At 55.4% G+C, this 27,876-nt stretch overlaps 2 protein-coding genes and 1 long non-coding RNA gene across 10 annotated transcripts in view; 1 reads left to right on the forward strand and 2 right to left on the reverse strand.

Annotated features, from left to right (window-relative positions):
- Positions 1 to 1,218: 1,218 nt before the first annotated feature.
- On the reverse strand, positions 1,219 to 5,428 carry LOC117198117 (uncharacterized). Its single transcript, XM_033412892.2, has one exon. The coding sequence runs from the start codon at positions 5,206 to 5,208 to the stop codon at positions 4,300 to 4,302; it is 909 nt and encodes a 302-aa protein (XP_033268783.1). The 5' UTR covers positions 5,209 to 5,428; the 3' UTR covers positions 1,219 to 4,299.
- Positions 5,429 to 5,682: 254 nt separating this feature from the next.
- Positions 5,683 to 24,672, forward strand: PATZ1 (POZ/BTB and AT hook containing zinc finger 1). Of its 4 annotated transcripts, none has more exons than XM_004283693.4 (5): positions 5,713 to 7,744; positions 9,126 to 9,189; positions 15,587 to 15,758; positions 21,617 to 21,754; positions 23,183 to 24,672. In XM_004283693.4, the coding sequence occupies exons 1-5, from the start codon at positions 6,474 to 6,476 to the stop codon at positions 23,599 to 23,601; spliced, it is 2,064 nt and encodes a 687-aa protein (XP_004283741.1). In that variant the 5' UTR covers positions 5,713 to 6,473; the 3' UTR covers positions 23,602 to 24,672. The 4 variants fall into 4 exon arrangements, with proteins under 4 accessions (XP_004283744.1, XP_004283741.1, XP_004283745.1 ...); XM_004283697.4 differs by having other exon boundaries at positions 21,682 to 21,754; XM_004283694.4 differs by lacking the exon at positions 21,617 to 21,754.
- The window catches only part of LOC117198118 (uncharacterized), a 37,377-nt gene continuing 20,744 nt past the window's right edge, over positions 11,244 to 27,876 (reverse strand). For 2 of the 5 annotated variants that reach the window (XR_004479058.2, XR_004479061.2), the window contains exon 4: positions 13,236 to 14,535. This is a non-coding gene — a long non-coding RNA (uncharacterized LOC117198118). Of the gene's footprint in view, positions 11,360 to 13,235; positions 14,536 to 26,535; positions 26,659 to 27,876 lie in introns of those variants that run through there. The other 3 variants (XR_007471916.1, XR_004479060.2, XR_007471915.1) reach the window with 3 other exon arrangements.

Below are 27,876 nucleotides of genomic sequence, written 5' to 3' on the forward strand. Positions count from 1 at the left end.
ACTACTGAGCCTGCGCGCCACAACTACTGAAGCCCGCGTGCCTAGAGCCCGCTACGTGACAAAAGAAGCCACCAAAATGAAAAGCCCGCGTGTTGCAACGAAGAGTAGCCCCGCTCACCACAACTAAAGAAAGTCCGTGCGCAGCAATGAAGACCCAATGCAGCCAAAAAAAAAAAGCAGTAAAACAAATACCCTAATTTGGGGGATGTTTACTTTTTAATTGCACTTTAAGAACTCTTTCCATGTTAAGGATATTAACTCCTTCTCTGGCTTCTGGAGCCAATTTTCTTTGGTTGGCCACTTGTCTTTCACGTACGTGTGTGTGCACGCGTGTGCACGTGTGACAGTTTATCATCTGCCATGTTTCTTGTCCCCATGTCACCAGTGGCACCATAACTCTCCTTCAGTTAATTAGGAACAAAACAGAAAATCCTCATAGATTTGCATATAGAAAAAATAAAACAATTACATAGAAAGAAAGTTTTGCTTTTTTTTGTTCCCGATTAAGTGAAAGAAAGTCCTGCTGGTGACAAAGAGGCAGGAAATATGCCTGATGATAAACCACGGCCCATAGGGTCCCTGTCAGGCCCTGGAGACCACAGCACAGAGGGGTCGAGATAAGCCGGGTGGGGGTGGGGAGGCAGGAATTCCTGGGCCTCTTTTCAGGCTCCTCAATGAAGCTCAAAAAGCTAGGCCTCCAGAACAGGCAGATGATTTGCACACTTCCCAGTCACAAAGGAAACCCAATAGTCAAGAAAGAAAAGAGGCCCAGGGTTCGGTGTTAAGAGACTGGCTGTTAGACTCAGGGAGGGCTGTACTCGACTTGGACCCCACCCTCCACCAGTGCAGGCTTGGACAAACCACCTAACTTCCCAGTTACCTTACCTATAAAAAGAGGGCAGTAAGCCTATCCTCAGAGGAGGGCTGGGGACACTAAACTTCTGGCACAGTTCACCCAAAGCTACACTGTCTGTCTGGCTCCAAACCCTGAGCTCCGCTCCTGCACGAGGTGCCATGATGGCTCAATGAATGACCTTCCTACTGTTATTAGGAAGCCAAACACAGCCCAGCACTGAAGAGTCAGCCAAGGAAGCGCACTGGCGTCACAGGCCTTCTAAGCAAGCCTGATAAAGGTGAGAAGGGTGCTTTCTTCTTGTCCGGCAGAAACGAGGGTGCCCCTCCATCACCCCCTCCTGTTGGGTCCCTGGCTCATGGCAGTCTGGGTTCATGGGGAAGGCCCCAGGAGCGGCCGGGGTCTAGGTGCCACTTTGTCTTATGCACACTCGGCCATCCCTGTCCCTTCCTCATCTGGCAGTTCCCCAGTGCCCTTATCAGTAAGATGAGAACCCCAGAGTAGGTACCTCACAGGGGAATTTCAAGAATCACAGAGGGTAAACCAAGTAATGCTCTCAGTACCACACCTGACAGTTAGTGTTCAATAAATGTTCGCTGTTATTGTTAACCCCCTGTTCCAAAACAGGAACACCGAAACATGTTGGGAAGAAAATATATTGTTATGAAGCAACATTATAAAGCGGTATATAAAACAGGACCCAATTATTTAAAACAAAAAAAAATTATACATATGTAGAAGGGGAAAAAGACCAGAAGGATATGTTGGCAGCACTTAACTCTTGGTGATGAAATTATAAGGAATCTTTTTTTTTCTTTGTGTTTTCATGCATTGTCTACATTTTCCTGCAATGCGCGTATCACTTTTGCAATCGGGGGAAAAAAAATAAGCATTGTGAGAGATGAGAGGAGCTATCACTTGGATCTGGGCTTGTGGAGAGGATACTCCAGAGGAAGTGGGGTTTGAGCAGGGCTTGGAAGGATGGGAGAATTTGAAGAATGGGGGAGGAGAGCCAGGAGAAGCCTTTTTCATGTCCTTGTTTTTTTTGTCTGTCTCCTCCCCTAGGCTGTGGGCTCCTTGAGGGCACGGTCCATGGTCTAATTTGTTCACTGCTGTATCCCTAGCATCTAAAACAAATTTAAAAAAATTCGAAGAACTGGTGCTTAGTAGGTGCTCAATAAATACGGATCTAGTGAGCAAGTAACCTTGAAGCTCCACTTAGCTTGGGAGACAAGGATGCTCTCAGTTCGCTGTCCAGCTGGTGCACTGCCAAAACGGAGGTGCGTGGTTTCCATGGCAACAGAAGAGGGCCTGCCAGGCCAGCAGCAGGAGGCAGACGCAGGGATTGTGAGCTCTGCATCTTGTCAAGGTGCGACCTGGAAATTGGGAACATGGCGGTGGGCTCTTTCAACAGATGTTGAAGGAAGAGAAGGAGCTTCATAATACAGTTAACTTAGTTGTTCACTGGACAGGTTTGTCAAATCAGTGAATGCTCAGGTAAGTAGTTCAGGTCTTTGAAGGAGGTTGGGAGGCTCTTAGTGGGTGGAAGGCTAGGGACTCTGGAAAGTTTGGTTCTAGTCTGAATCTTGCTGTGTGACCTTGGACAAGTTACTTAATCTCTCTGGGCTTCAGCATGTTTATTCATAAAATAGGTTTGATCAGCTCTACAATTGCTCATAAAAAGACGTGTGTGGTAGTAATATAAAATGGTGCAGCCACTGTGGAAAACAGTTAAACACAGAATTATCATAGATTATCATATGATACCAATTCCACTGGTAGGTATATACCCAAGAGAACTGAAAACAGATACTTAAACAAATACTTGCACTCAAATGTTCATAGTGGTACTATTCACAATAACCATAAGACCATCAACGGATGAATAGATAAAGGAAAGGTAGTATATCCATATGGTGGAATTCAGCCATAACAAGGAATAACAGTGCTGCAACGTGGATGAACCTCGAAAACATTATGCTAAGTGAAAAGAGCCAGACTCAAAAGATCAAATATCGTATGATTCCATTTATATTAAATATCTAGAACAGGTAAATCCACAGAAACAGAATGCAGATTGGTGGTTGCCAGGGGCTGGAGGAAGTGGGGATTGGGGACAGAATTTTCTTTTAGAAACGTAAATGTCTTGGAACTTGACAGAGGTCTTGTTTGCACAATATTGGGAATGTAGTAAGTGCTGCTGAATTACACACTTTAAAATGGTTAATTTTATGTTATGTGAATTTCACCTCAATTCAAAAAAAAAGAAAGAGAAAGAGCCTAAGATATAGGCAAGACTGAAGGTTCAGTTATAGATGAAATTGGGAGATCATCACAGGCCTCCTGCACAATTACACCGCCAAGGTGACATGCAGGAAAAAGCTCCCAGTTGCGGTCAGGACTGGGATCTGGATCTGTGTCTGGCCACTTCCTCATGGTGGGATCCTAGGCCAATCACTCAAGCTCCCTGAGCCTCAGGCTTCCTCTCTGCAAAATGGGGCTGGTGCATCTTCCCTGTTTTCCTCAGAGCACTGTGGATCAGTGATCTGAGAGCACTCTGTGAACCCACGTTCACAGCATGACCCCTCTGGGAGGAACATCTCAGCACCCTGTTTTCTAAGCACGGCAGACTGAGAACCAATTCCTTGTTCATGTGGAGACACTGAGGGGGTTCAGAAGCCACTGGCAAGGAAGGGGCACATCCGGGTTAACCGGTTGGATTTCTGGCTCCACCACTATCTGTGTGGCCTTGGGCAAGTCATTCATTTTCCTGTTTCTTCATTGGTAGAATGGGAATATATTTACCTTGGAGAGAGTCTGTGTGTATACTGTAGGCCCTCAATAATCAGATCCCTCTTTCTTTCTTTTTTTTTGCGGTACGCGGGCCTCTCACTGCTGTGGCCACTCCCGTTGCGGAGCACAGGCTCTGGACACGCAGGCTCAGCGGCCATGGCTCACGGGCCCAGCCGCTCCGCGGCATGTGGGATCTTCCCGGACCGGGGCACGAACCCGTGTTCGTGGCGGACTCTCAACCACTGCGCCACCAGGGAAGCCCCAGATCCCTCTTTCTTTGTGGCTGCTCTCAAACACAAAAATTGTCGGTTCCCCGAATCCTCCAAAGAATCTGAGCTGTGGGTCAGAGAGGTTAGGGCACTGGCCTGAGGTGGCACAGCTAGTTTGGGCTTAGAACACAGATCGCCTGGCTCCGGGTCCGGGGACCTTCCCTCAGCCCTCTAAGCTTCATCATTTATTTTCTCCAACAGGCATTTGGCAACTACTACGACCTAGGAAGGGCGGAGTTGTGTAAGGAGAGACACCCAGCCCAGAATTATGTGCTGTGCAGACCTCACCACTTCAAGAGACAGGTGTTGCTGTCCCCGGTTTACATATTAGGAAACTGTGTTTAACTAAGGCTCAGAGAGGCCAAGTGACCGTCACCAAAACACTCAACCAGAGAGCACAGATGTCGAATTCGAACTCTGGTCCTCCCGCGGCGCCACCCCCGGAACCCGTGGGCACGCGTGGCTCTGCGCAAGCAGGGAGCGCGGCGGTGGGAATCCCGAGCGGAGCTGGAAGCCTGGCCCGTTCATTTGCATGCTAATACCCAGAATGCTTTTCCCCCGCACACCGCTTTTCTTAATGGAAGCGCTCAGTTTGGAACCGTGGAAAGTTTGGAACACATACTTCGCTCCCTCTTTGCAACTGTGGGAACTTCCCGCCCGCACACGCGGTGCCTGCAGCCCAGGGCTCCAAGTTGGGCTGCCTGGCAGCGGCCGCCAGCTCTTCCCAGGCAGATGAACCTCTGTGTCCAACCCGCGCGCGGCAGCATCTCCCGGACGGCCGGGACAAAGCGCCCAGGCCCGCCGGCGGGGCTCATGGCCCGAGCGCTCGGCGACTCGCTGGGCTGCGGGCGCCGGGGATGCTCCCGACCTCAGGAGGCCAAAGGGTGCTCCCTGGAGGGTCCAGTACCCCCATTTCCCTGGGGTGCGCGGGGACCCCTGCCCCTTCCCATCGCCCTTGCCTCTATGTTGTCGCCTCCCCGAGCTGGTTACTTTCCGCTCCCTGGGGCACAAAGCTTGGCGTGTGGCGGTTTGGGGGAGAGGGTGGACGATGGCCTCGTATCCCCAGCTCTCCCGGGCGCGCAGCCCCTTCGGTTCAGTCAGTGAGCGGGGTCCAGAAGCAGCTCCGAAGGTTCGGCCTGCCCCCAGCCAGGACCCCGAGCCCTCTCTGGGGTTGGTAGCGGGGAGGCGCTTGCAGACGACTTCTGGGGATTTCGGGCATCGAAGGGGGGCTCCGAAGGGTAACCAACGCCCGCTCGACTTACGGGTGCACATCGCTGGCTGGGGGGCCCACATCTGCGCCCCTCGGTCTCCCCCCACCCCCCGCCCCGTCCGCTCTCCGCCACTCTTGGCGGGGAGGGAGGGGCAGTGGGAGCTGGTTTGCTGGCTAGGCGCTTCGTTTGCATTGGTCCGGGGGGGCTGAGACTGCAGCCCCCGGCCCCGCGGGCGGGGTGGCGAGGCGGGGGCCGGACGGGGGCTCAGTCTGCGCTAGCATTGGCGGAGCAGGGGACTGGGGAGGGGGGGCAGGAAGCGGGGGGGAGCGGAGCTGCGGGGGGGGGTGTATAAATAGGGAAGGGGGGACGTGCATCCTCGGCTGGGTGAGGGGGGGGCTCGGGACAAAGAAAGTGGAAAGTTTGCAGCGCTGGGCGGTCCGGGCCAGGGATTCGGGTGCGCACGTGCAGGGCCGGGGGCGCCGGGGGCCCCCCAAGCCGAGCTCGCCGTTTCTTTTTTTTTTCTGCAAGCGGAGGGGGGGTGTTGTTGGTATCGCCCCCTCCTTCTCCTCCCCCCAGGGGTGAAAGTGCAAGAGGAAGTGCAGCCGCTGCCATCTTTCCTCCGCTCCGAACACACGGAGCCCAGGGCCGCAGCGCCGCCGCTCCGCCGCCGCCTTCGCTCGGCCCGGGAAAGGGCCCGCCCTACCGCTGCCGCCGCCCGCCCGCTCCAGCCTTCGCTACCGACTCCGCCCGCCAAGCTCTGGGACCCGGCCCGCGCTGCCGCCCCGGTGCGCGCCCCGCCGCCGCCTTAGCCTTAGCCTTTTGTTTCCTCCGCTCCGGCGCCCCCGCCCCGGCTCGCGCTTTGCAGGGGACGCAGCGCGCGCCCCCAGCGGGCCCGGGTAAAACCGCGGCGCGCGCGCCTGCGCGACAAACCCCTCCTCCTCCTCCCTGCGCGCGCGCGCGCGCGCTCCCCCTTGGCTGCGCGCCGGCGCCGCCTGGCGGGCGGGAGGGGAGGTGGCAGGCGCGTTTGCGGGAGGGGCGCACCTCTGTGCTCGCGTACCCCCCAGAGGTAGACCGAGAAGGGGAGGCGGGCGGGCGGAGAGGAGAGAGGAGTGCACGATCCAGCAGGGGTGGGGGCAGCTATGTGGGAGGTGGTGTGCCCTGCCGTCTAGACAGTCCGATCCGGGCAGGGGGTGTGTGCGCTCCGCGCACCTGCGAGACTACAGAGCCCCGGGCCGGCACGTGTGGGGAGTGTAGACACGTTCGTTGCACCCCGCTTCTTGCTGCCTAGGGGAAGGGAGTGGGGCTGGCAAGTGACGCGGCCCGGTTTGTGGGGAGGGGGCGGCGGCCATGGAGCGAGTGAACGACGCTTCCTGCGGCCCGTCGGGCTGCTACACCTACCAGGTGAGCAGACATAGCACGGAGATGCTGCACAACCTGAACCAGCAGCGCAAAAACGGCGGGCGCTTCTGCGACGTGCTCCTGCGGGTGGGCGACGAGAGCTTCCCAGCGCACCGCGCGGTCCTGGCTGCCTGCAGCGAGTACTTTGAGTCGGTGTTCAGCGCCCAGTTGGGCGACGGCGGAGCTGCGGACGGGGGTCCCGCTGACGTGGGGGGCGCAGCGGCGGCCCCGGGCGGCGGGGCTGGGGGCAGCCGGGAGCTGGAGATGCACACCATCAGCTCCAAGGTGTTCGGGGACATCCTGGACTTCGCCTACACTTCCCGCATTGTGGTTCGCCTGGAGAGCTTCCCCGAGCTTATGACGGCCGCCAAGTTTCTGCTGATGAGGTCGGTCATTGAGATCTGCCAGGAAGTCATCAAACAGTCCAATGTGCAGATCCTGGTGCCCCCTGCCCGGGCTGACATCATGCTGTTTCGTCCCCCTGGGACCTCGGACTTGGGTTTCCCTTTGGATATGACCAATGGGGCAGCCTTGGCAGCCAACAGCAATGGCATCGCAGGCAGCATGCAGCCTGAGGAGGAGGCAGCTCGGGCGGCTGGTGCAGCCATTGCGAGCCAAGCCTCCCTGCCTGTGTTACCTGGGGTGGACCGCTTGCCCATGGTGGCCGGACCCCTGTCCCCCCAACTGCTGACTTCCCCATTCCCCAATGTGGCATCCAGTGCCCCTCCCCTGACTGGCAAGCGAGGCCGGGGCCGCCCAAGGAAGGCCAACCTGCTGGACTCAATGTTCGGGTCCCCAGGGGGCCTGAGGGAGGCAGGCATCCTTCCATGTGGCCTGTGTGGGAAGGTGTTCACTGATGCCAACCGGCTCCGGCAGCACGAGGCCCAGCATGGTGTCACCAGCCTCCAGCTGGGCTACATCGACCTTCCTCCTCCGAGGCTGGGTGAGAATGGGCTACCCATCTCTGAGGACCCCGACGGCCCCCGAAAGAGGAGCCGGACCAGGAAGCAGGTGGCCTGCGAGATCTGCGGCAAGATCTTTCGTGATGTGTACCATCTCAATCGGCACAAGCTGTCCCACTCGGGGGAGAAGCCCTATTCCTGCCCCGTGTGTGGGCTGCGGTTCAAGAGGAAAGATCGCATGTCCTACCACGTGCGGTCCCACGATGGGTCCGTGGGCAAGCCCTACATCTGCCAGAGCTGTGGGAAAGGCTTCTCCAGGTGAGGAATGGTGCCCATCCCCCATGACTTGTCCTATTCCTAACTCATGGACTAGCTCCTCTCCAAGAGCTGGGGGTGTGAGACTTGCAGGGGGCTCACTTGACCTTGCAGGGCCATGTCAGGTTTGGGGAGAGTGTTTTAACGGCCCTGATTTTGAGATGATGTGGCCAAGAACTGCTTTCTCTTCCCTCAGGGAAGTTCTCTGGCACTAGGCGTGCCCTACCATCTCTCTTCCTTGGGGCCTGTGGGAAGGGGCCGGATTCCTCAGGCCGCAGCCACCGGGCCTCACCATTCTTCTCCCTGGGCTCCCTTTGTGTTTCCGGCACCAGACGAGGGGCCCCCTCTGGGGGCGGGAGGCCAGGCTCCTCCAGCGACTTTCCCCGCTTGAATGGCCGCCGGGGGAGGGACCGAAACAAGTGCATCTGGGACTCCTTACGCTCCCATGCCTCCATGTCCCCCCGCACAGCACTGGCAATCCTGGGTCAGTAGACTCCGGCCTTGCCTCTCACAGCCCCGGGATCACGGGGCACAGAGCTGGGCACCCAGAGTCTCTTCTGAACAGCAAAGCCTTTGATCTGCTCTGACCTGGTGGCTCCAGAGCCCACCTGAACCCACAGATCCCCTTTATGTTCACTGGACAGAGAGGAAGGAGGGCAGGATGTCATTTTAGATTGACTTTTTAGTGAGCCTGATAAGGAACTGAAGACTTGTCTGCAAGCAGAGGGTTGTTTTTCCTCTTAAGAGAATATTCAGAATAAAAGGCTCGTTTTAACTTGCCTGGGTACTGAGGGCCTTGTGTGTATGAACGTAGGGATGGAAAACTCCCTCAGAGGGGCCCCAAGCAGGAACCAGTCTTACCGGTCAGGCAGCCCCTGCCCACCTGCTCTGTCGGGCATCTGGTTTACCAGCCCAGCTGGGGGCTTAAGGCTTCATCCCTTGGCCTCTGGGGACTGAATTCCATCCGGGTGGCATTCATTGGCTGCTGTGGTGGGAGAGGCTGGGGGAGGGGAATGCTGAGTTTCTACGGGGCTTTAGTCTGGACAATGAATCACACATACCCCCTCCCGGAAAGGCTGCAGCAAGGCAGCCCAGTCTCATTCTAAAGTCCCCTCCTTTGGTCCTAGAAATCATTGAGTTTCTGGTGGGGGGAGGCGGGTAGGCAAGGTCAGAGACAAATGCTCACTCCCCTTCCCCCTCTAGAGAAATCCAGGGCAGAGAGGCCTGGGCCTCAGGAGCCAGAGCTGGGTGGTGACTTTTCTTTGTCATGCTGGGGTGGGGTGAGGGAGTCTTCTCCAACCTTGTCGGGGCAGGGGTCTGGCCAAGCTTGTAGCCCCCTTTCTTAAGGTCTTGTTTTAAAGTCTCTTTTGGTTCTCTTTTCTAGGCCTGATCACTTGAACGGACATATCAAGCAGGTGCACACTTCTGAGCGGCCTCACAAGTGTCAGGTAGGGGCTGGGCCGGGGCAGAGATGGGCTGAAAGAGAATGCTGCTGTCCTCACAGCTACGGCCATGAGCCAGCTGCTGTGCGTGCTGGGCTGGCTGACTGACCACCGCTGTGCACACCTCCCCCTCTGTCCCCCCACCGTCTGTCTGCTCTTCTCCTTTGTTCTCCCCCAGCCCCCTCCCTCCCACCGCTGATGTCCCCTCCTTCCTGGTCGCTGGGTCCTGGTTCCCAACCCGTCTCTGTCTTTGCTCTGTTGCTTGGCTTTCCTCTCCTGTCGTTTGCCAGCTCCTTGGATGGTGGGCCACATTGGACAAGTGTCGTCCTGGGGGCACTGGCACCCCACTGGGTCCGGCTTCTGGTTCCCAGCAGTTTGCAGGGGCCACCGTGGGGTGGGAATGGCTTCTTAAGGGCTCCTGGTGGTCCAGCCAACAACTCTTCCCCTTGTATGCCCAGCAGCCTGACCTGAGTTGGAGCTGCTTCTGGGTCCCCTCAGCTCAGAGCACCAGGCCGCAGGGGTGGGGGTGAAGGAGGCAGGGAGTGGTGCGATCACTGGCACCTGCTTAACCCATCCTGAGCCACGTGTGCACACAGCCAAGGGCTTCTGAGAACTGGAAAGCGAGGTGGTTTCCTGTCCTTGAGAGCTCTTTGTGTAGCAGTAGGTAGGGGAGGCTGGGCAAGATTCTCACCCTTGGTTTGTCTGCTTGAACAATATCTGGGGGCTCTGTGATGCCCAGAAAATTGAGCTTCCTCTCCTGGCCACTAAGCATTCCTGTGTGGGTGGAAAACACACTTCTATCTTCTCCTTGGTCGTACCCCCTTTCCTGGGCCAAGTTCCTACCATTTGAGTGGGAAACAGAGTTGTGGGGTGTTTACTGCAACGTCTGATGGGGTGACCTGCTTCTCTTTATCCTGTTGGTGGCAAGGAGGAGGGTCTGGGGAGACCGATAATAGGGAGGGATGGACGGACGTGCTGTAGGTGGGGCAGAGAGCCCCCAGGGGCCAGGTGCGGTGGTGTTCCCAGACGGCCAGGAGACCGGGGGTGGGCCTGCTGGGATGCGCCTGTGCCTCGCTGCCTCCTCTCCCTCTGTCTCTCATCACGGAGCACATTCTGACTCTCCCAGGTAGTGTGCTGAGCAGCCCAGCAGAGTAGGAGGAGCCCAGAGGGCAGTGGGGGCATGCCCGGTGGCCTGGGGGGGTAACCTGCACTCTCTGCCCTTTTTCCAGGTGTGGGTTGGGAGCAGCAGCGGCCTGCCGCCCCTGGAATCTCTTCCTAGCGACCTGCCATCATGGGACTTTGCCCAGCCTGCTTTGTGGAGGTCGTCCCATTCGGTTCCTGACACCGCCTTTTCCCTTTCTCTAAAAAAATCCTTCCCAGCCCTCGAAAACCTGGGCCCGGCACCCTCCAGCAACGCTCTCTTCTGCCCAGCCCCGCCGGGCTATCTGAGGCAGGGTTGGACTGCCCCAGAGGGCAGCCGGGCCTTTACCCAGTGGCCTGTGGGCTAGCCGGGGCCTCCCGAGAGGGTTTTCTGTGGAGGGGAACGGCAGTGGCAGTGGTCTGAGCCCCCTGCTTTTGGGAGAGGCCAGCAGAGTGGTCCCTGCCCACCATGCCCAGCTCCTCCCTGGGTGACTTGGACTCTTTCCCAGCTCAAGGACCCCAAATAGGGGTAGCAAAGGGCTCCTTCCTGGGTCCTCCCCATGGTCTCCACGTTTCTTTCTGGGCTCTCTTGCCTTGTTTTCCCTCTTTAGCAGATGGTACCCCTGGGTGTCTGACCTTGCCTGGAGGTTGATGCTTTCCTAGGAACTAAGCCACTGGCTTACATGCTTCCCCTCCCCTGGCATCACCTCCCCTAAGGGGTTTCTAGAATGGGGCCTGGCCACCCCTCCCCCCACCCTGGGAGTGAATCCTCCTCCAGAGGAGAGGAGACTCCGGCGCAACTCCAACTGGGCCAACCGTGCTGCCCTCGTCCCTTCCCACTCACACAGGTCCGCTTTCGTTTCTGGCTTGTGAATTAGACTTTTGTGGTTTTGAGGTTTATTAGCAGGTCTGCTCAGGAACTAGATTAACCAGTAGCTTTACATTGGGTCATCCCAATATATGGCTTTGGGTGCTGATAAAGCAGATGTAGACCTCCGTCGGATCCCAGTGGTGTGCCCTTCAGTCCCCGCGGGCTCTGCGGGGATAATAGGAGTGATGATAAAAGTTTTCATTCTAACGTTTGAGGCTTTGTGTGTTTTGTCCTTGGTCTGTGTCATAACACTGACATCACTGTCCCTTGGTGTATGAGCCTGCTCCTGCCCTGCCCCTCCGACACACACTCTCACAAGCCTGCTGGCCCTGCCTCCAGCCCCACAGCCAGAACTCCCCTAACAGTGACCTGGCAGGTGCAGGTGAAGACGTGCTGCCTCTCAGGCTCTGAGCTGGCTGGCCAGGTGTGCCTGGGCTTTGTTAAACAGCCGGGCCATCTGTTTTGCATGGTGTGTCTGCTGAAAGTATCAGAGGTGAAGAGACAGCTCTCTGGGAGTTGGTTCCTTTAGCCCCTGGCAGAGCTGGGCATGGGCCATACCTCTCGGTCCCTCCTGATGCCACAGAGGAGACAGTAGGGGCCAGTTACAGAGACGGGTGCCACAGCTTGAGGGGAAAGGCCCTCCGAACGTGGGCGCATGGGGGCTCAGGCTTGGCAGTGACACGCAAGTCTCCTTGGGGTTTGGCCTCAGTGTGCTTAAATGGCCCAGATGTCCCAATGCTGCTTGATCTGTGAGTGCTGTGGGCTGGGACATTGACCCCAGATGGAGTTCAGCCTGAAGCCGAGAGGCTAGAACAGCTCAGACCTCTCCCATTGCTCCCAGTGGCCCCACTTCTTGGGGGCTGGTTGGGGGGTTTGGGCTGGAGGGATAACTCATTAGGAATTGAAATGGGAATAAGGGAGCTGACACCCTTGAGAAGAAGGGTGTGACAGCAAGGGTATGACAGCAAGGCCCATGGTGCTAAGCCCACATGCATTGCCCTCAGACTTTTCCAAGGCTATGGAAAAGACTACTTAAGATACCCCCTGAGGCTGCCAGGCTCAAAGGCCACCAAGAGTAGGTGTGCACCGGTGCCCCTGGTACCACTGAGGCCCCATTCCTGAGCTGTTCAACCCTTGGGAAGAAAAGCATTCGGAAGTCTGGGACGGGGAGAAACTGGCAGGGAGGGAAGGGAGCCTGGCTGGGGCTCAGTGTTGAGTGGTGATGAACCTCTCTGGGGGCTGGGCCAGGACCTGGCAGGTGCGCCTCCAGCAATAGCAGGCTGCCTGTGCGCAGGGCTGGGGGCGAGGCGGCCATTCCCAGCACCACCGGCGATCGATTGGGGTGCTGATCCTGTCAGGGTCCCTCTGCCTTCTCCCTGCCTCCAGGACAGGAAGTGTTTTTCTCTTGAGTGGCCCCAGCATGGAGGTTCCGGGCACCCCCTTCTTTGAGATCCATCTCTCTCCTCAGCCTTTCTCTCCTTTCTCTCCTGGGTTAAGTGACCAGGCCTTTTATGTTTGGTGTTGTCTGAACTTCTGGCAGGCCTAGACTCGGACTTGGGCACTCTCACAGTTCAGAAAGCCTTGGGTACTCCAGCCACAAAGGGTCAATCCTGGCACAGAGAAGCCAACCACCATTTCAGCTTGGCTTTGTAACACAGTGATAGTTTTTGTTGCGTTTGTGTTTCGTTTTGTTTTGTTTTCCCAGCAGCAGATTTACATTCCTAATTATGTTTGCTCAGGCTAAAGTTTGCTTTCATTCCTTGAGAGATAATCAATGGAGGACAGGGTGGGAGAACTCAGCCTGGTCTGCAGCTTTAATTTTGCTTAGCTAATCCCCCAAATGGATAATCCACTTGTGGATAATTGAAGTCTGGCTGTCCATTATCTTTCGTTAGCAAAGTATGACAGGCAGTGCTTTAAGGGACACATCCCAAAAGAAAGTTGGCAAGAGAAACAAGGCATCTCTTTCACATCCCTCTAGTGGCACCCTCTCCCAGGGGCCACAGAAGGTGGGATCCTGAATGTGTGCTTTCAGCTGCATTTTTGTAACACCTGGTCCATGGTTGGCTCCTTTGAGTTCTGCGGTGTAGACCACACTGCCTCTCACCATTGTGGCGGTGGTCCTCAAGTCGCTGTCTGGCCAAGCCGCCTCCCGTCCCCAGATAAATCGACAGGTGCACCCCTATCTCCCGCAGGTGTTCACGGCACCCCTTACTCTGGTTTACAGTCTGGTGGGGCTGGGGAAAGATTCAGTTTTCCACCCACTGTGGCCTATGATTGGGTCACAAGGTCCTGCCGGGGGGGGGCCCACCTGTGGCCATGAGACCGCACCCATGGTGCTTTCTGAGTCACCTAAGTGCTCAAGTTTCCCTGCACAGAACCTGTCACCTCTATCAGGACAGCCCTGGCTACCAAGTACACTGATAAAAACTATCCACACCTTTTACCAGAAGCTACCTCTGCTGAGGCTGGAGGTGGTAAGAACACATGCTCAGGGGCTGGTTCTCAGTCCAGCTGCCCCGAGTCCTCTCAGGACCTCTGTCTGCCCGGCTGTAAATCGGGGAGGAGAGGAATACCCCAGGGTGGTCAGGAGGATCGGGAGGGCACTGGCCCGGCAGTGGCAGGGTGTTGCTTTCTCTAGTAGCTGAGCCCTGTGCTTTGTGCAAATTACTCTCTAAACTTAGCTCCCTCATTTGTCAGATGAATAAACTCAATATATAAAACATGAAAGCAGTACACTTGACCCTTGAACAACACGGAGGTTAGGGGCGTCGACCCTCCGGGCAGTCAAAAATACACATACAACTTAGTGTCGGCCCTCTGTGTATGTGATTCTTCCACGTCCGCGGTTCCACATCTGCGGGTTCAGCAAACTGCAGATGGTGTACCACCTACCATAGTATTTACTGTTGAAAAAGATTCGCATATAAGTGGACTCATTCAGTTCAAACCCTGGAAAACTGTTCAAGGGTCAACTGTATTTTGTTAGCATAAATTGTTCTATTCAAATGCGTAACATTTATTCAAAAGATAACGACTAAGAAGAGCTCAGCTGGTCCTGATGCAGACATTTGGGGTTGGGGTAGCAACCACGGTGTCTTCTACCTCCACAGCATCGAATGCATTTGTTTCTCGCTCTGATTGTACAGTAAAGCAATAGATAGACGTTGTACATGGTGACAGTGTTCAGACGCTTACCTTAAGGTCTCAGGATCTGTTTCTGTTCAGTGGAGCCGCAGGAACACCCCCATTCTAGCCAGTTAACGGGGTGGCGGGTCTTCAGTGGGTTAACGTTTGGTCTGTGATGCAATTAAAGGTGAATGTTGCTTTCTCTTGTGGCTCTAAAAGGGTAAACACAGGTACAGAGAAAAGCAATGAGTCAACCTTGACTAGAACTCCTGAGACATGTCCGTGGATCCAAAATAGTGAAGGTCACCAGATTCAACTCTCCTGAGGGCTTTCCCGACATTCCGTGACCTCCAAGGCTGGGCAGCCATGCAGGCCCGGGCTGGGGGAGAGATGTTGGGGGTAGACCCAGGGCTGAGACCAAGTCAGGGGACCCGGGGCTGCCTTCCCAGGGTGTGGTACTGACTGCAGCTCCTGGCCGGTGGGGTGAGAGCACGGCCTGCCTCGAGGGCCACCGTGAGGATGCACTGCATGCGACGAAGGGCTCTGAAGGTGAAGTCTGGGGCCTGCCTGGCACAGTGGGGGGCACTGGTCAGTGCAGGGTGGTGCCATCCTTGTTGGCACCAGCACTGGGGTTCCACAGATGCCCCCGGAGCCTCCGGCCCTCACTCTCTGCTAATTTTCACATTCGCAAAATTGACACTGTCACTTTATGGGCTGCTTTCTCAATACAAACGCACACAGATATTATGAAGAGTAATCTCTGTGTTCTGTCCTGCCTTTCCTTTCCATTTCCCTGTGGCCACGATTAATGTCGCTTTTGAATAAAGTGAGTAAATTGGATTCTTTGTATAAAGCAACCAGGGGAAACCCAGGGTGGAGAAGGTGAAGACTGTTCCGTTTATATGCCAATAGCTCTTCTATAAATTCACTTACAGCCAATGCAACAAACATCAGTTCTTAAATGTTTAAGAATGAAAAGCCCCTAGCTCTTTTGTTTTGCAGAACTCAGCCTGCCATGTAATGTGCATGTTGGGGGCCAGTGGGAACCAGTCATCCCAGCTCAGGGGTCCTGTGGGGAAGACCATGGGGAGTAGGAGCGGCTTACTTGGCATCTGGGGAGGAAGCCTGGCCGCATTCTGAAGTTCTCTTTATACAGCGAGTCCCTGTGTTGGCCGGAAATGGCTTTGTGCCACAGTGTGCTCGGTAGGGAGTCAGGTGTGGACGCCAGCTTTTACCTCACCCCGTTTTCCTTTCTGCCCTCAGACCTGCAATGCTTCTTTTGCCACCCGAGACCGTCTGCGCTCCCACCTGGCCTGTCACGAAGACAAGGTGCCCTGCCAGGTATGCGGGAAGTACTTGAGGGCAGCGTACATGGCAGACCACCTGAAGAAGCACAGCGAGGGGCCCAGCAACTTCTGCAGTATCTGTAACCGAGGTAATCTCCCTGCTACTCCCTCATGTCCAGGGGATGGGCCTGAGCCCATGTGGGAGGCTGGGGGGTGTCTGACCACCCTGCTTCAGGCTCCACTCTGCACGGCCAGCCCTCCCTCCCTTCCCACTGAGCGATAAACACCTTATCCCCCAGCCAGCTGTTTGTCACCCTTTCCTTTCCAAGAAACCTGGGGTGCTTGGAACAGGAGTTGCCAGGAGCTCAGCAAGTGAGAACAGCAGAGACTGTTGTTCCCAGGCTTGGGCCCATGACACACCTGCTGCCCAGGGGGCAGGATGGATGCGCTGAGCTACTGAGGTTGGTGGGAGTCATTAGGCCCCAAGAGGTGGGAGAATGAGGGGTCCTGCTCAAGAGCTTTGCTGGCTGATCCACTGGCATGTGAAAGTCAGCAGCCAGGTAAGGACGTCGAGTCTGGAGATGGACAAGGGCCGAAACTTTCTAGCACAAATGGTCGGAAGAGCCCAGGCCCAGGTAGATTGTGGCCTTGACGAGAGCGGAAAGTGGCAGGTGCTCTGAGCAGGGCAGCGTGCTTGCGGCTGAGGTTGGCCTAGGTGGCATCTGTGGCCCTGGTGTTGTGTTGGATGAAGTCTGTCCTGTCCCTGAGCTTCTGCCAGGGCTCGTTGGCTGCTAGAAGGGCTGAGGTTCGTGTTTTGCAAGCAGCGTCAGTGGAGGAGGCTGCGCCTTATCTGCTGAAGGAGTTGGGGCAGCTGTCTGGTGAGCGTGAGGATGCTTCTGCATGGTGCGCTTGCTTTGGCCAGGTGGGGACGTGGCTGGAGAGTCCTATCTCCTGGGACACTCTTGTCGCAACACTTCTGGAAGTCTTGAGTGTGGCTTAGTGGATTGAGCACTAAGCCAGGAGGCAGGGGACCCAGGGTTTAGCTGGCCCCTCCCACTTCACCCTCCTGTGTGACCTTGAACTCTCCCTTCCCTTCTCGAAGGCTCAGTCTCTTCACCTCTAAACGGGGTTGAGAACATCCCCCTTGCCCACCTCACAGGGCTGCTGTGAGGATCCCAGGAGACAAGGTAGGTGAAAGTTCTCCGAACCCTGCAAGCAGCAGCACACTTGGGAGGCCCTCCTTACACTTTGTAACTGTCAGGAAAGACACAGCTCGCTGACACTCTGATTTGGACCAGGTGCAGCCCTCCTGCAGTCCTTGGCTGGAAACTTTGCGTCCTGTGCTATCTCCACATGCCCTGAGGTTGCTGGTGGAGGGAGCCTGCTGAGTGGCTGGGTGTTCTCTTGGTGCCCTGAGCTGGGTTCCTCCCGGGGACTGCACACCTGGGGTTTGCCTTGAAGGCCATTCGATGTCAACGTTTGTACCACCAGGAAACCTGCTGTGGAAGCAGGGAGGTGGTCAGAAAAGCTGCTTAAGCATCTGTCCTATTTTCTGATATGTCAATAGAGCCCTTTCTGGCAGGAGCTTCTTCCGGGGAGCTAGCAGTGGGGCTGTGTGTGGAAAGAGCTATCAGGCTGTGGCTGCCCAGCTCTAGGAAGAGATGGTTCCTTGTCTTGCTTCATCCCGTGGCTTCCTGACCGCGCCCCCAACTAACTCGAGACCTGCTGCGACGGTGCTGTCAGCGGGCGTACTGTCGGGGTTTCAGGGTTGAAGTTCTCAGCCTGAGAGTTGGGGTCAGAGACCAGAGGCGGTAAACCAGTTAGGGCGGAGGAGGACGCCAATGAGGAAACAGAGATAAAGCCTGATTACAAAGTGGCAGGGAGCTGAGTGGGGGACCCAGGGCCACAGCCCCTGTGGGCCCCACTCAGGAGGAAAGAAAAGCTGCGAGCAGCCGGGAATAGCAGGGAACGTCGACCCAGTTAGGAGACAGCTGATGTGGCAAAGCCCACAACTATTGTACATCAGGATTTGTTTTCCCTGGGCTGGTAAAGAGGACTTGGGCAGCAGCCACAGGCCATGTGGCCAGGGTGGGGGTGCCTGGAGAGTAGAACCAGAGCCCACCTTTCCTCAGAAAAGCCAACGCTAGATCTGGGTCGTAAGCAAAAGAGCTTTGGGGGAATTCCCTGTCAGCCCAGTGGTTAGGACTCTGCGCTCTTGCTGCCTAGGGCCTGGGTTCAGTCCCTGCTCAGGGAAATAGGATCCCACAAGCCGCGTGGCATGGCCAAAAAAAAAAAAAAAAAAAAACCCAAAAGCTAAAACAGAAAAACCCAGCTTTGGGTCCCAGAGTCGGAGCAGAAAGTCCCATTCCTCCAAGAAGACAGAAGAGGGCTCTAGTCTAAACCACCCTGGATCCTCAGAAGGAAGAGAAAACAATTTTGCTCTTCATCAGAAGAGAAGGAGCAGGATTCTACCTCTGGACTCATTTCTTCGGCAGAAATGGGAAAAGACGCCTCCCTTCCCCTCCAAAAAAGAAGAGGAAGGGGAAGGCAGTTTTTCCAGGAAGAGGATAGGCCGCCAAAGACACTGAGACACTGGAATCAGAATGCAGGACGCTCTGGGCCGTCCTTTCAAGGCTGTGACTACAGGAGGAGCTGCAGGAATAAATGGATGTTCTCTCTACAAGGGTTCAAGCAAAGGCTAACGTTCAGCCAGCCGGTTAGCGGGTGAGGCAGGATCAGATGAATTTCCAGGTGCCCTGAGATCCTCCAGTCCCCGCAGTTCTTAAGCAATCAGCTTAACCACCCATCCATCTGCCTACTTTCAGCCACACAAACAACTCTTGCCTGTGAAGAACGGGAGAGAGGAGATGCAGCCGGTGGTCCAGCCCCACACTGGAGACAGATGACCTTGTCTTTGTCCTGGAGACATATCAGGACGTAGACCATCCCATCTGCAGAGAAGATAACTTGCAGTGGGAGGAGTATGATGGTTACAAAAGCCTGTTTCCGACGTTCAAGTTGAGGAAATCAGTTGAGTTGAACAGTGGGAAGGACTTGGTAGATTGCCACGATTTCCCTTCTTTTTAAGTTTCTGTAGCAGGGTCTTTATGTAGATGTGTATGTACTGGTGTGAGGGAGGAAGCGGGAAAGCGTATTGGAAATCGGTCTTTGACCGAGACAACACTTGCACTCAAATATCTGCTTAAAGGGTAGAGAAAGCCTTCTCTCCAGCCAGAGGCAAGCGCCAGTGGTAGACGCAGACAGCCTGCCGTCCCCTGGACTGAGCTGACCCAAGCCTACTTGGTGCCCCCCCTCCAGCACGGCTCAGTTGGGCACAGCCCCACCAAGGTGTGGACAAGAAGAAGGCCGTCCCTGACCCCTGCACAGATGTGGAAGCTGCCAAGGAGGGTTTGCTTCCAGAGTGCGAATTACAGCACACCAGGCAAGAAAATGCAGTGGAGAAGCAGTAGCCTCGTGGTAGCATATTCTCCGTATCTGGAGCGTGAGAGAGGGTGGCCCGTCGGTGGTGGTGGAGTCACGTGTGTGCTCAGTGTCCCCATCACTCTGATGCTTGTAGCAAGCTTCCTCTTTGGTTCTTGGTTAATCAGTGGTGAACAGGCAGGTGAGTTTAGAATTCTGGCCAAATGTGTCTGGCTTCAGAGATACGTTCACAGAAACTCGGCTTCTGTTTTACCCCAAAACTTGGCTGCTGAGCTGCTCTGTGTTTAAATTCTGGGCTTTAGGTGGCAACTGTGGATCCACGCCTACCACCCGCCATGTGGTTTTGCTATAGATAGTAAGTAGTCTGCAGCTGGGGCAGCGTCAAGGGGACCCTGCCACGTGGTCCCCAGACCATTTTTCGGGAGAAAACAGTGAGTTTTCATTGAGCATCTGCTGTGTTCCCCAGCACAGCTCTTCCCACAAGGAGTAAACATAATAGTTCCTGGTGCTCCTTCCCTCCTTTACCGTCCCTCTTGATTGCAGTGGCCCTGCCCTGTGGAGAGAGCTTCAAACCAGTTCAGAGGGCCCCGCAAGGGATTAAAAAACAAAGAAAAAAATTCCCTTCTAAAGTGGTATCATCGCATCAGTTGGAAAGTCCTGATATTTCTGTTGGTTGCCAGGGCTGCAGCGCCATCCATGGGGCAGGGCTGAGATCCTCTGTCCTGTGAGTCTCATCTGCTCCTTCCTGACCACAGCCTCCCTCCGAGGAGTGTTTATATGGGACCCTCGTAAGTCAGTCTGTCCCCTGCTTGGCCCCAGGCAGACCACTTGGTCACAGCGCAGGACATCGTGCTCTACTAGGCAGGGCAGGACAGCAGCATCTGGTCCAGGAGGGTCTTCTTTGTCAGGAAAGGAAGGAAGATTCACCCAGCCCCCCATTTCCCTCCAGAACCACCAGCTGCTACCATCGGGGGGATGTTTGTTGAATAAGATTCCCACATGGCAGCCTGTCTACCCGCAGCTTTCATTCTAATCCACCAACATGGCAGAGAAATACAGGAATGTAAATGGTGATAATGGAGCCTACTGCAAAAGTTGAAGGGATGTTTCTAGGGCCGGGACCAAGACACAGAGACTATTAGAGAGTCTGCCCAGTGGTGAAGGACCACGTGGTGGCACGTGGTCCTGGGGTTAGAGTCCAGGCTCTGCCATTTAGCAGCTGTACATATGGCTGCAAAGCACAGAGCGATGCATGTGGTGCGCTGGGCCTGCACACCTCTGTCACTCCCTGAAGGTGACCTTTATTGTAGTTCCAGTAGCATTTGAAAGCCCAGGCCAATTCAGACTTTTTTCGAACAAGTCTTGTGCAGACATTACACAGTACTCTCCAGCCTCTGGCCCATTAGTAGTGGATCCCACTGCTACCCCGTGACTGTAATTTAACGAGGGAATGAAAGGACCCGAGGGAAAAAAAAAAAAAAAAAAAAAGAAAGGACCCGAGGATGTGTCAGCTGCATCTGGAGTGGACTAAAGGGACACCATCTAGGCATAGCGCCCCAAGTGGGCCTTTTGCCGAAAAGTTTTGGTTCCTGCCGAAGGCACTTTTGGATCCTTGACTGTGGGAGGATTTGATGTCCCAGCTCCTTCCTGCGGAAACCCAAGTGGAAATCCTTTGACTGGCCCACCTGGTTCCATCTCCTCAGACTCGTGGCTGCTGTGGAAATTGGCCCGAGATCACTCTTCCCAGCCCGAGGCATCTCGAGGCTCAAACTGACTGGAGCATCTGGGTGGGTCTGGAGCAGATCCCAGAAGGTTGGATTGCCCCTCCCCCCAAATAAAGACAAGGATTGTGCCTATTTCTTCTTCCTTAAGTGAACCTGTTGGATCCTCCAAAACCGAACCAAGAAGACCACTGTGAATAAGAGATGACTGCACACCCCCTTTAACATAACTTCCTATTTTCATTGTTCTTCAAAAGGTCTAAACAGTTACTAAACCCAGTTATTCTGAAGGTGAGAAAGTTTGCAAAATAGAGCATGTCTTAACAGGTAGAAGAAGGGGGACCCCTGGAGGCATTTCTTTGGGATTTCGTCTTGCCTCCGTCTGGCTTCTTGCGCAGATGGTTTGCCTTCACACGTGTTCAGCCGTGTTCTGCCGGCTGGAGTCCCGTGGCTGCCCTGGAGCCCCATGTACTTTCCCGACAGCATTTCTAGCCGTGGTCCCTGTAGCTGGTCTGGGACTGTGGACCATCCGTTCAGACCACTTGTTACTGAGGTGCCAAGCGAGCCGAGGTAGTTGGCCTCTGGCCCTGGCCAGAGTGGGATCTCAGGCCATCCCTCCAGGCAGCCTCCACAGCCTTGCAGAGCAGGCTCTGCAGAGAAGCCGACTCAAGGACAGTGCCACCCTCCCTCCTGAGCCAGGTGGCTCCTGTGGTTGCAGCGCCTTTGAGCCAAGGAGGGGCCCCTTCTAGGAGTGCTAGCCAGTGCGGCCAGAGGAGAGGCGTGGGGGAAGCAGAGAGGTGTCTGTGTGCCGGCTGCGGGATCTCATCTCCTTTTGTCTTGTTTAGGTTTCTCCTCTGCCTCCTACTTAAAGGTCCATGTTAAAACCCACCACGGTGTTCCCCTTCCCCAGGTCTCCAGGCACCAGGAGCCCATCCCGAATGGGGGAGCAGCGTTCCACTGCGCCAGGACCTATGGCAACAAAGGCAAGCGACCCCTTGCTCTGCACTTTGCTTCTCTGCGCAGGCTGTGTTGTGGGGGCGCTGGGCCGGGCGTGGGGAGGCGTGAAGGCTGCCGGCTTGCTGGCCGCCTCAAGGAGGCTTGAGATCTGAGTGGCAGTGGCCTCCAGGACAAAAGTCACAGTGGGGAATCTCACTCCAGGGCGGTGAGTGAGGCTTTAGGGCCCTGCCGAGATCCAGCCCCCGCCTCCTCTTCCCCAGCACCCTCCTCGCTCCTGGCCAGCCCCCACGTCCAGAGCCCTGCAGGGACGCCCCGGGCCCAGGGCAGGAAGAGGAGCCCTGCATGATGAGCCTCTGGGCCTGTCCATTGCCTGTGGCCCTTTAAGGATGGCGTGGAGCTGTGGCTGAATGCTTTCTTCTCCTTTGACCCTGTGGGCAGAGGGAGCCAAGGTCTGGCTTCCCCCTCGGTAGGGGTGGTTGGTTGCTGTGACCAGCCCTTTCCGGAGAGCCTCTGGCCGCGTTTGTGAGATGCATGGTGCCGACTCCGAGTTGGTTTGCGTAGAGCTCCCTAGGCCCCACCTCCACTTGTTGATTCGGGTTGTTCTGTGGTTTTTCAAGTCGTTGTTGCCTTGGGGATGACGCCAGGGGCTTGGCAGATGGCAAAGATGGCATGCTCCACGCTCCCATCACAGACTTCCCTTCCCGGCATGGCGCTCTGAACCCAGGCAGGAAGGAGCTCATTGTGGAGGCTTCACGTGTGGGCCGGGCAAGGCAGATCAGTGAGGGCTGTCTCGAGGACCACCTTGTTCTGGGCCCTGCGTAGGGACAGCTGGCCGATTGAGTTGTTTAGTTCCTTCTAAGCTGTGTGCTTTGGCAACTTGGCCTGGAAGGCTTCTGGCAGGCAGAGGCAGTGAGGGCAGGGCTTGTGTTTGCAGCGTTGGGAAAAGGACTGGCTCTGACTCAGCCGTCGATAGGGTCTGCCTGGGTTGAGGAGCCCGCGGCTCTGGTTCTGGCTTGCTAGGGTGCAGCCAGTCTGGTGCAGAGGTGAGGCCACTGGCGTACCTGCTCAGCATCATCACAACAGCTGTTTTACCCTCAGAGGCACCCAAGAGAGCACCTAGGAGCTGGGGGTCTTGGGTTGTCCTGGGTGGAGACAGAGGCGGTCCCCTCTCCATACCCTTCCTTGAAGCAGGCCGAGATGGTGGTGAGCAGTACACGTGCGCCTGCATGAAGAGTCCACGGCGAGGGAGGCTGGCAGCCCCAGGCCCTGCTGTCTCACCCCTGTAGGCACGCCAGGCTCCCTGACTGACCAGCTGAACCTCTGTGGGTTCTGCTGGGCGGTGGCTGGCCATCGGCTGCCCTCCACGAGCCTGTGAGCTGGCCCCTGGTGACCCCTCCGAGGGGGCATCCCCATAGCCTGGCCTCACCGCTCCTCTGTGTTCTGTTTCCTCCTAGAAGGCCAGAAATGCTCACATCAGGATCCGATTGAGAGCTCCGACTCTTACGGTGACCTCTCGGATGCCAGCGACCTGAAGACGCCCGAGAAACAGAGCACCAATGGATCCTTCTCCTGTGACATGGCGGTCCCCAAAAACAAAATGGAGTCTGACGGGGAGAAGAAGTACCCCTGCCCCGAGTGCGGGAGCTTCTTCCGCTCCAAGTCCTACTTGAACAAACACATCCAGAAGGTGCATGTCCGGGCCCTCGGGGGCCCTCTGGGGGACCTGGGCCCTGCCCTTGGCTCGCCTTTCTCTCCCCAGCAGAACATGTCTCTCCTTGAGTCCTTTGGGTTTCAGATTGTTCAGTCGGCGTTTGCATCATCTCTGGTAGATCCTGAGGTCGACCAGCAGCCCATTGGTCCTGAGGGCAAGTGAGGCAGATGCTGCGTCCCCGCAGAAACGGCCACCGGGGACCGCTGAGAAATGCTGTGAATGCGGAGGGAAGTGGTGTCTTTGGGTTCTGTAGCTGAGAGATTTTTATTCGTTTTTAACTCCCCCTCCAGCCCTGTCACCCACCCCTAACCCGCAATGGTCTTTAGAAATAGATTCTCATCTGATACTCGGCAGAAATATCTGTGAGACCCGGTATGGGATGAGGGCAGAAAACACTACACAGGCCTCCAAGGCAACACCAGGGCTGGTTTCTCTAACAGGCGGAAGCTGGAGCTCCTGGTGCTCAGGCTTAGTGACCCCAATTCCACACCTGCACCTGACAGCATTCTGGGACCTCGGTGATTTTGGTCCCCTGCCCCTTCTCTAATCCCTCATTCCCCCTTCTCATCTCCCTCAAAAGATACCACAGTAGGGTCTCCGCCCACTTACACAATGCTGATGCCCAACTGTTTTTAAGGAAGCTGGAAGCCTACAGCATCCCGTGGACCATGGGGTGAGTGTCCTCTGAGAGCCCCCTGAGCTTGACCTTTGACCCGGAGGGCCCCAGACCTTTCTGAGCCCTGCTTGAAGGCTAGCATTTTGCCACTAGGACAAGCTTAGCAATCGAGGACACTCCTACCCCAAATTTCAGTTCTTAGGTGATTTTAACCATTCAACTTGCTGTTGGGTTTTAATTCTCTAATTATTATTATTATTGTTATTATTTTTTAGGACCAGTTGTAGTGAATTGCTACTGAAAGCTATCCCAGGTGATACAGAGCTCTTTGTAAACCGCAGTCACACGTTAGGGTTTAGGATTAAACTTTGTTTAGATGTACCATAATTAACTTGGCTAGTTGATTGTTTGGAGTCTATGGAAGAAATAGTTTTATGCAAAATTTTAAAAATGCCAGTCTGGTCAGGGAGGGAGGGGGTTTCAGTGCTGTTGGAAGGCAGGAGAGCTGGCAGGTGGGGACATCATACACCTCAGTTGTATCACACGTGAGCAAGCCAAGGTTGACCCTGTGATGTGAGTTGATCTGATCAGACTGTATTAAAAATGTTAGTACGTTACTCTGCTTGCTCCCCTGAGTCTGGTTTTTTCTCTGGGACCCAGAGGGTGGGCAGTCTGTGCCCCTGCACCTGGGTGGGGTGGGATCCCAGGAGACCTCTCTTCCTCTTCACTGCACCAGTCCCACTGGGATTGACAGGTGGGTGCTTCCCCTGCAGACTCAGCTGCCACCATCCACCCACCCGCTCTCTCCTGGTCTTCACTGCTCTGTGCCCCAGACCCTGGGGTACAGTGGTGCATGGGACACCCTTGTGGAGCTTAAAGGGAGAGAGGGAACCAGTAAGCAGATTTAACCACAGAGTTCAGATAGGGAGACATCCAAGGAGAGAAACGGGCAAGGGAGGGATGGTGATGGCGGGAGAGCAGGTAGGTGGTCCAGGCTGGTGAGAGGTGGGGGTGGGACTCTGGAGGGAGACCTGGAGCCAGAGAGGACCAAAGAAGCTAGGACCTAAGGGGGGATGTGGGCAGGGAGAAAACTCTCAGGGCGGCTCTAAGAAGCTCAGCAACTTGAGTCCCCCCTAACCCTGTGCTACCCAGAGGTTAAGTAAAAGGCTGCTGTACCCTTAGTGTGAATGTATGAGGAGAAGGGGAAAGAGAACAGCAAACAGACAAGAAGTGAGCACAATGGAGAACTAATGGGAGCAAGAGTCAGAGCATGAGGGCACAGGCAGACTGTTGGCAGCCTGGGTGTCGAGGGAAATCCCAAACTAACAGATAGCATTTAAGCTCCAAACAGGTAGAAAAGAAAAGAGTGACAAAGGGGAGAAAAATAAACAGACCGGGAGGAGCAAACAAAGCACAAAATGATTTAGACCCACATTAATACTAGTAATAACATTGTTCTGGCTTAAAGGCAAAGACTGAGCTGGATGTCTTTTTTTTAATTGAAATATAGTTGACATACATTATGTCAGTTTCAGGTGTACTGCATAATTTGAGCTTTGCCTACATTAAGAAACCATCACCAGGGCTTCCCTGGTGGTACAGTGGTTAAGAATCCGCCTGCCAATGCAGGGGATGTGGGTTCAAGCCCTGGTCCAGGAAGATCCCATATGCCGCGGAGCAACTAAGCCCATACACCACAACTACTGAGCCTGCGCTCTAGAACCCGCAAGCCACAACTGCTGAGCCCACGCACCGCAACTACTGAAGCCCATGCGCCTACAGCCCCGTGCTCCGCAACAAGAGAAGCCACCACAATAAGAAGCCCGTGCACCGCAACGAAGAGCAGCCCCCACTCACTGCAACTAGAGAAATCCGCATGTAGCAATGAAGACCCAACACAGCCAAAAATAAATAAATAAATAAAATTTTAAAAAATCTTAAAATAAAAAACTATCACTAGCATAAGTCTAATAACCACCTGTCCCCATAAAAAGTTATCACATTACTGACCATATTTCTTGAGCTGTATATTACATCCCTGTGGCTTGTTTTATAACTGGAGGTTTCTACCTCTTAATCCCCTTCAGCTATTTTGCCCCCGCCTTCCACACTTCCCCCAGCTGGATTTTTTTTTCTTTTAAACCCTAAGCATCTACATGAAATCTTGAGTAAGTTGCTGGGCTCTGTGGAGTGTGCGGGATGGAGGCTTTGGGCCCTTTGGGGTGAGTGTCAGAGGAAAGGGCAGGCCCAGAATGCTGAGGCCCCGTGGACGGGCAGCCTTGTGACCACCACAGAATCTGCCAGCTGGGGACACCCAGCGGGCATTAAAGCAGAGAACCAGGCCTTGAACCAAGGTCTTCATTGGAGACTTCTCGGTCCTGCCCGCACAAAAGCACCGGTCACGTCTGTGGACAGGCAGGCGCCTATCCACAGTATCTGTCACCTGGCAGGAGTGGGACGACAGAGCAAGCACTACTCACTGAGGCCTGGGCAGCAAGCAGAGGCCTCTGGCCCCTTGCCTGGCGTCTCCTCGGGCTCCTCGGGCTGTGGCGAGAAAAGCTGTGCAGAACGTGGTGCATAATGGCGGGGCGGCTCCTCTTGTCCTGGTCAAAGGTGAAGGCCCTAAGTTCTGGCTGTCTAGCCCCACCATCTGCCCACCCCCAACCCCGGGCAAATTTCTGAGCCTTGGTTTCCTCACCAGGAAAACAGGCTGTGAAGACTAAGGAGGCCTGAGCTAAGCTCTGTGCCTAATTCTCAGCACAGCCTGTGAGGTGGGTTCCATTACTCCCCCTCCTGCAGATGAGCAAACAGGCTGAGAGGTGGAAGCATCCCCGCCCTGCCCCCACCCTCACCCTACCCCAGCCCTACCCCACCCGGCTCCCACCCCCATCACATAGTAACGGGTAGAGCCAGGATTCAAACTCAGGTCTGTCCTCTGACTCCAGAACCTCTGTTCCCAAGCTCCAGTAACAGTGTCTCTATACACAAGAAAATGCCCACTACTGTGGCTGGCACAGAGCAGGCTCTCTACTCTCCTAGTCCCCCAGGACAGGGGCCAGCACAGGGCAGCAGAAAAAAGCCACAGAGGAAGTCAGGGTCAGTGCCAGAGGGAGTGCCCAGAGAGCTGAGTGAGTGAACACACTCTTCATCCTGAGACTGACCCTCTGGGCTCCAGAGCCACCCTAGGCCCCCACTGAATGAAGGTGTTCCTGGCACCACCAGCAGCCTGGTCGACTTGCTCTGGGCAGACCTGTCACACCAGGAAGCCTGTCCAGCCACTGCCCCATGGCCTGGGCCAAGGCAGGAGCACTGGCCTCACCTCCCCAGGGCAGTGATTACCCACAGGGAGGCCCCGTGGCACCAAGGGACCCCGGCACATATGGTTACAAAGAAACATGACCACTGACAGCCGGGAGTGGGTGGGGCCTGTGAGCCTGTGGCCAGTCTCAAGAGGTGCTTCTGAGATACTTTTACAGCTGTGGCAACTCTCCAAGCCTTGGCCTCCCCTCTGTGAAGTAGGGACGACCACACAGACTTGCAAGGTTGTAACAAGGCTGAATCACACACATCTGGTGCATCCTCTGGACGTGAGAGAACCCCGGCCCCTTCCCTGGCCCCCTGTTTCTAGTCTCTGCCTTTCTCTCTCCAGAGCCTTGTGGGGGTCCCCAAAACAAACTCTCCACAGCAGCTTGCCTCCTCTGGATTTCCCTGCTCCAATCCCACACTTTCTACTAGGGATGCCCCAAGCACAAGCCCCCACTTGTGCTCTTGTTTTTCAAATATCAGGCCTTTATTTGGGCCAACCTGCAGTCACATCCTGT

Source organism: Orcinus orca, chromosome 15 (genome assembly GCF_937001465.1).
Source record: "Orcinus orca chromosome 15, mOrcOrc1.1, whole genome shotgun sequence".
Lineage (NCBI taxonomy): Eukaryota > Metazoa > Chordata > Mammalia > Artiodactyla > Delphinidae > Orcinus > Orcinus orca.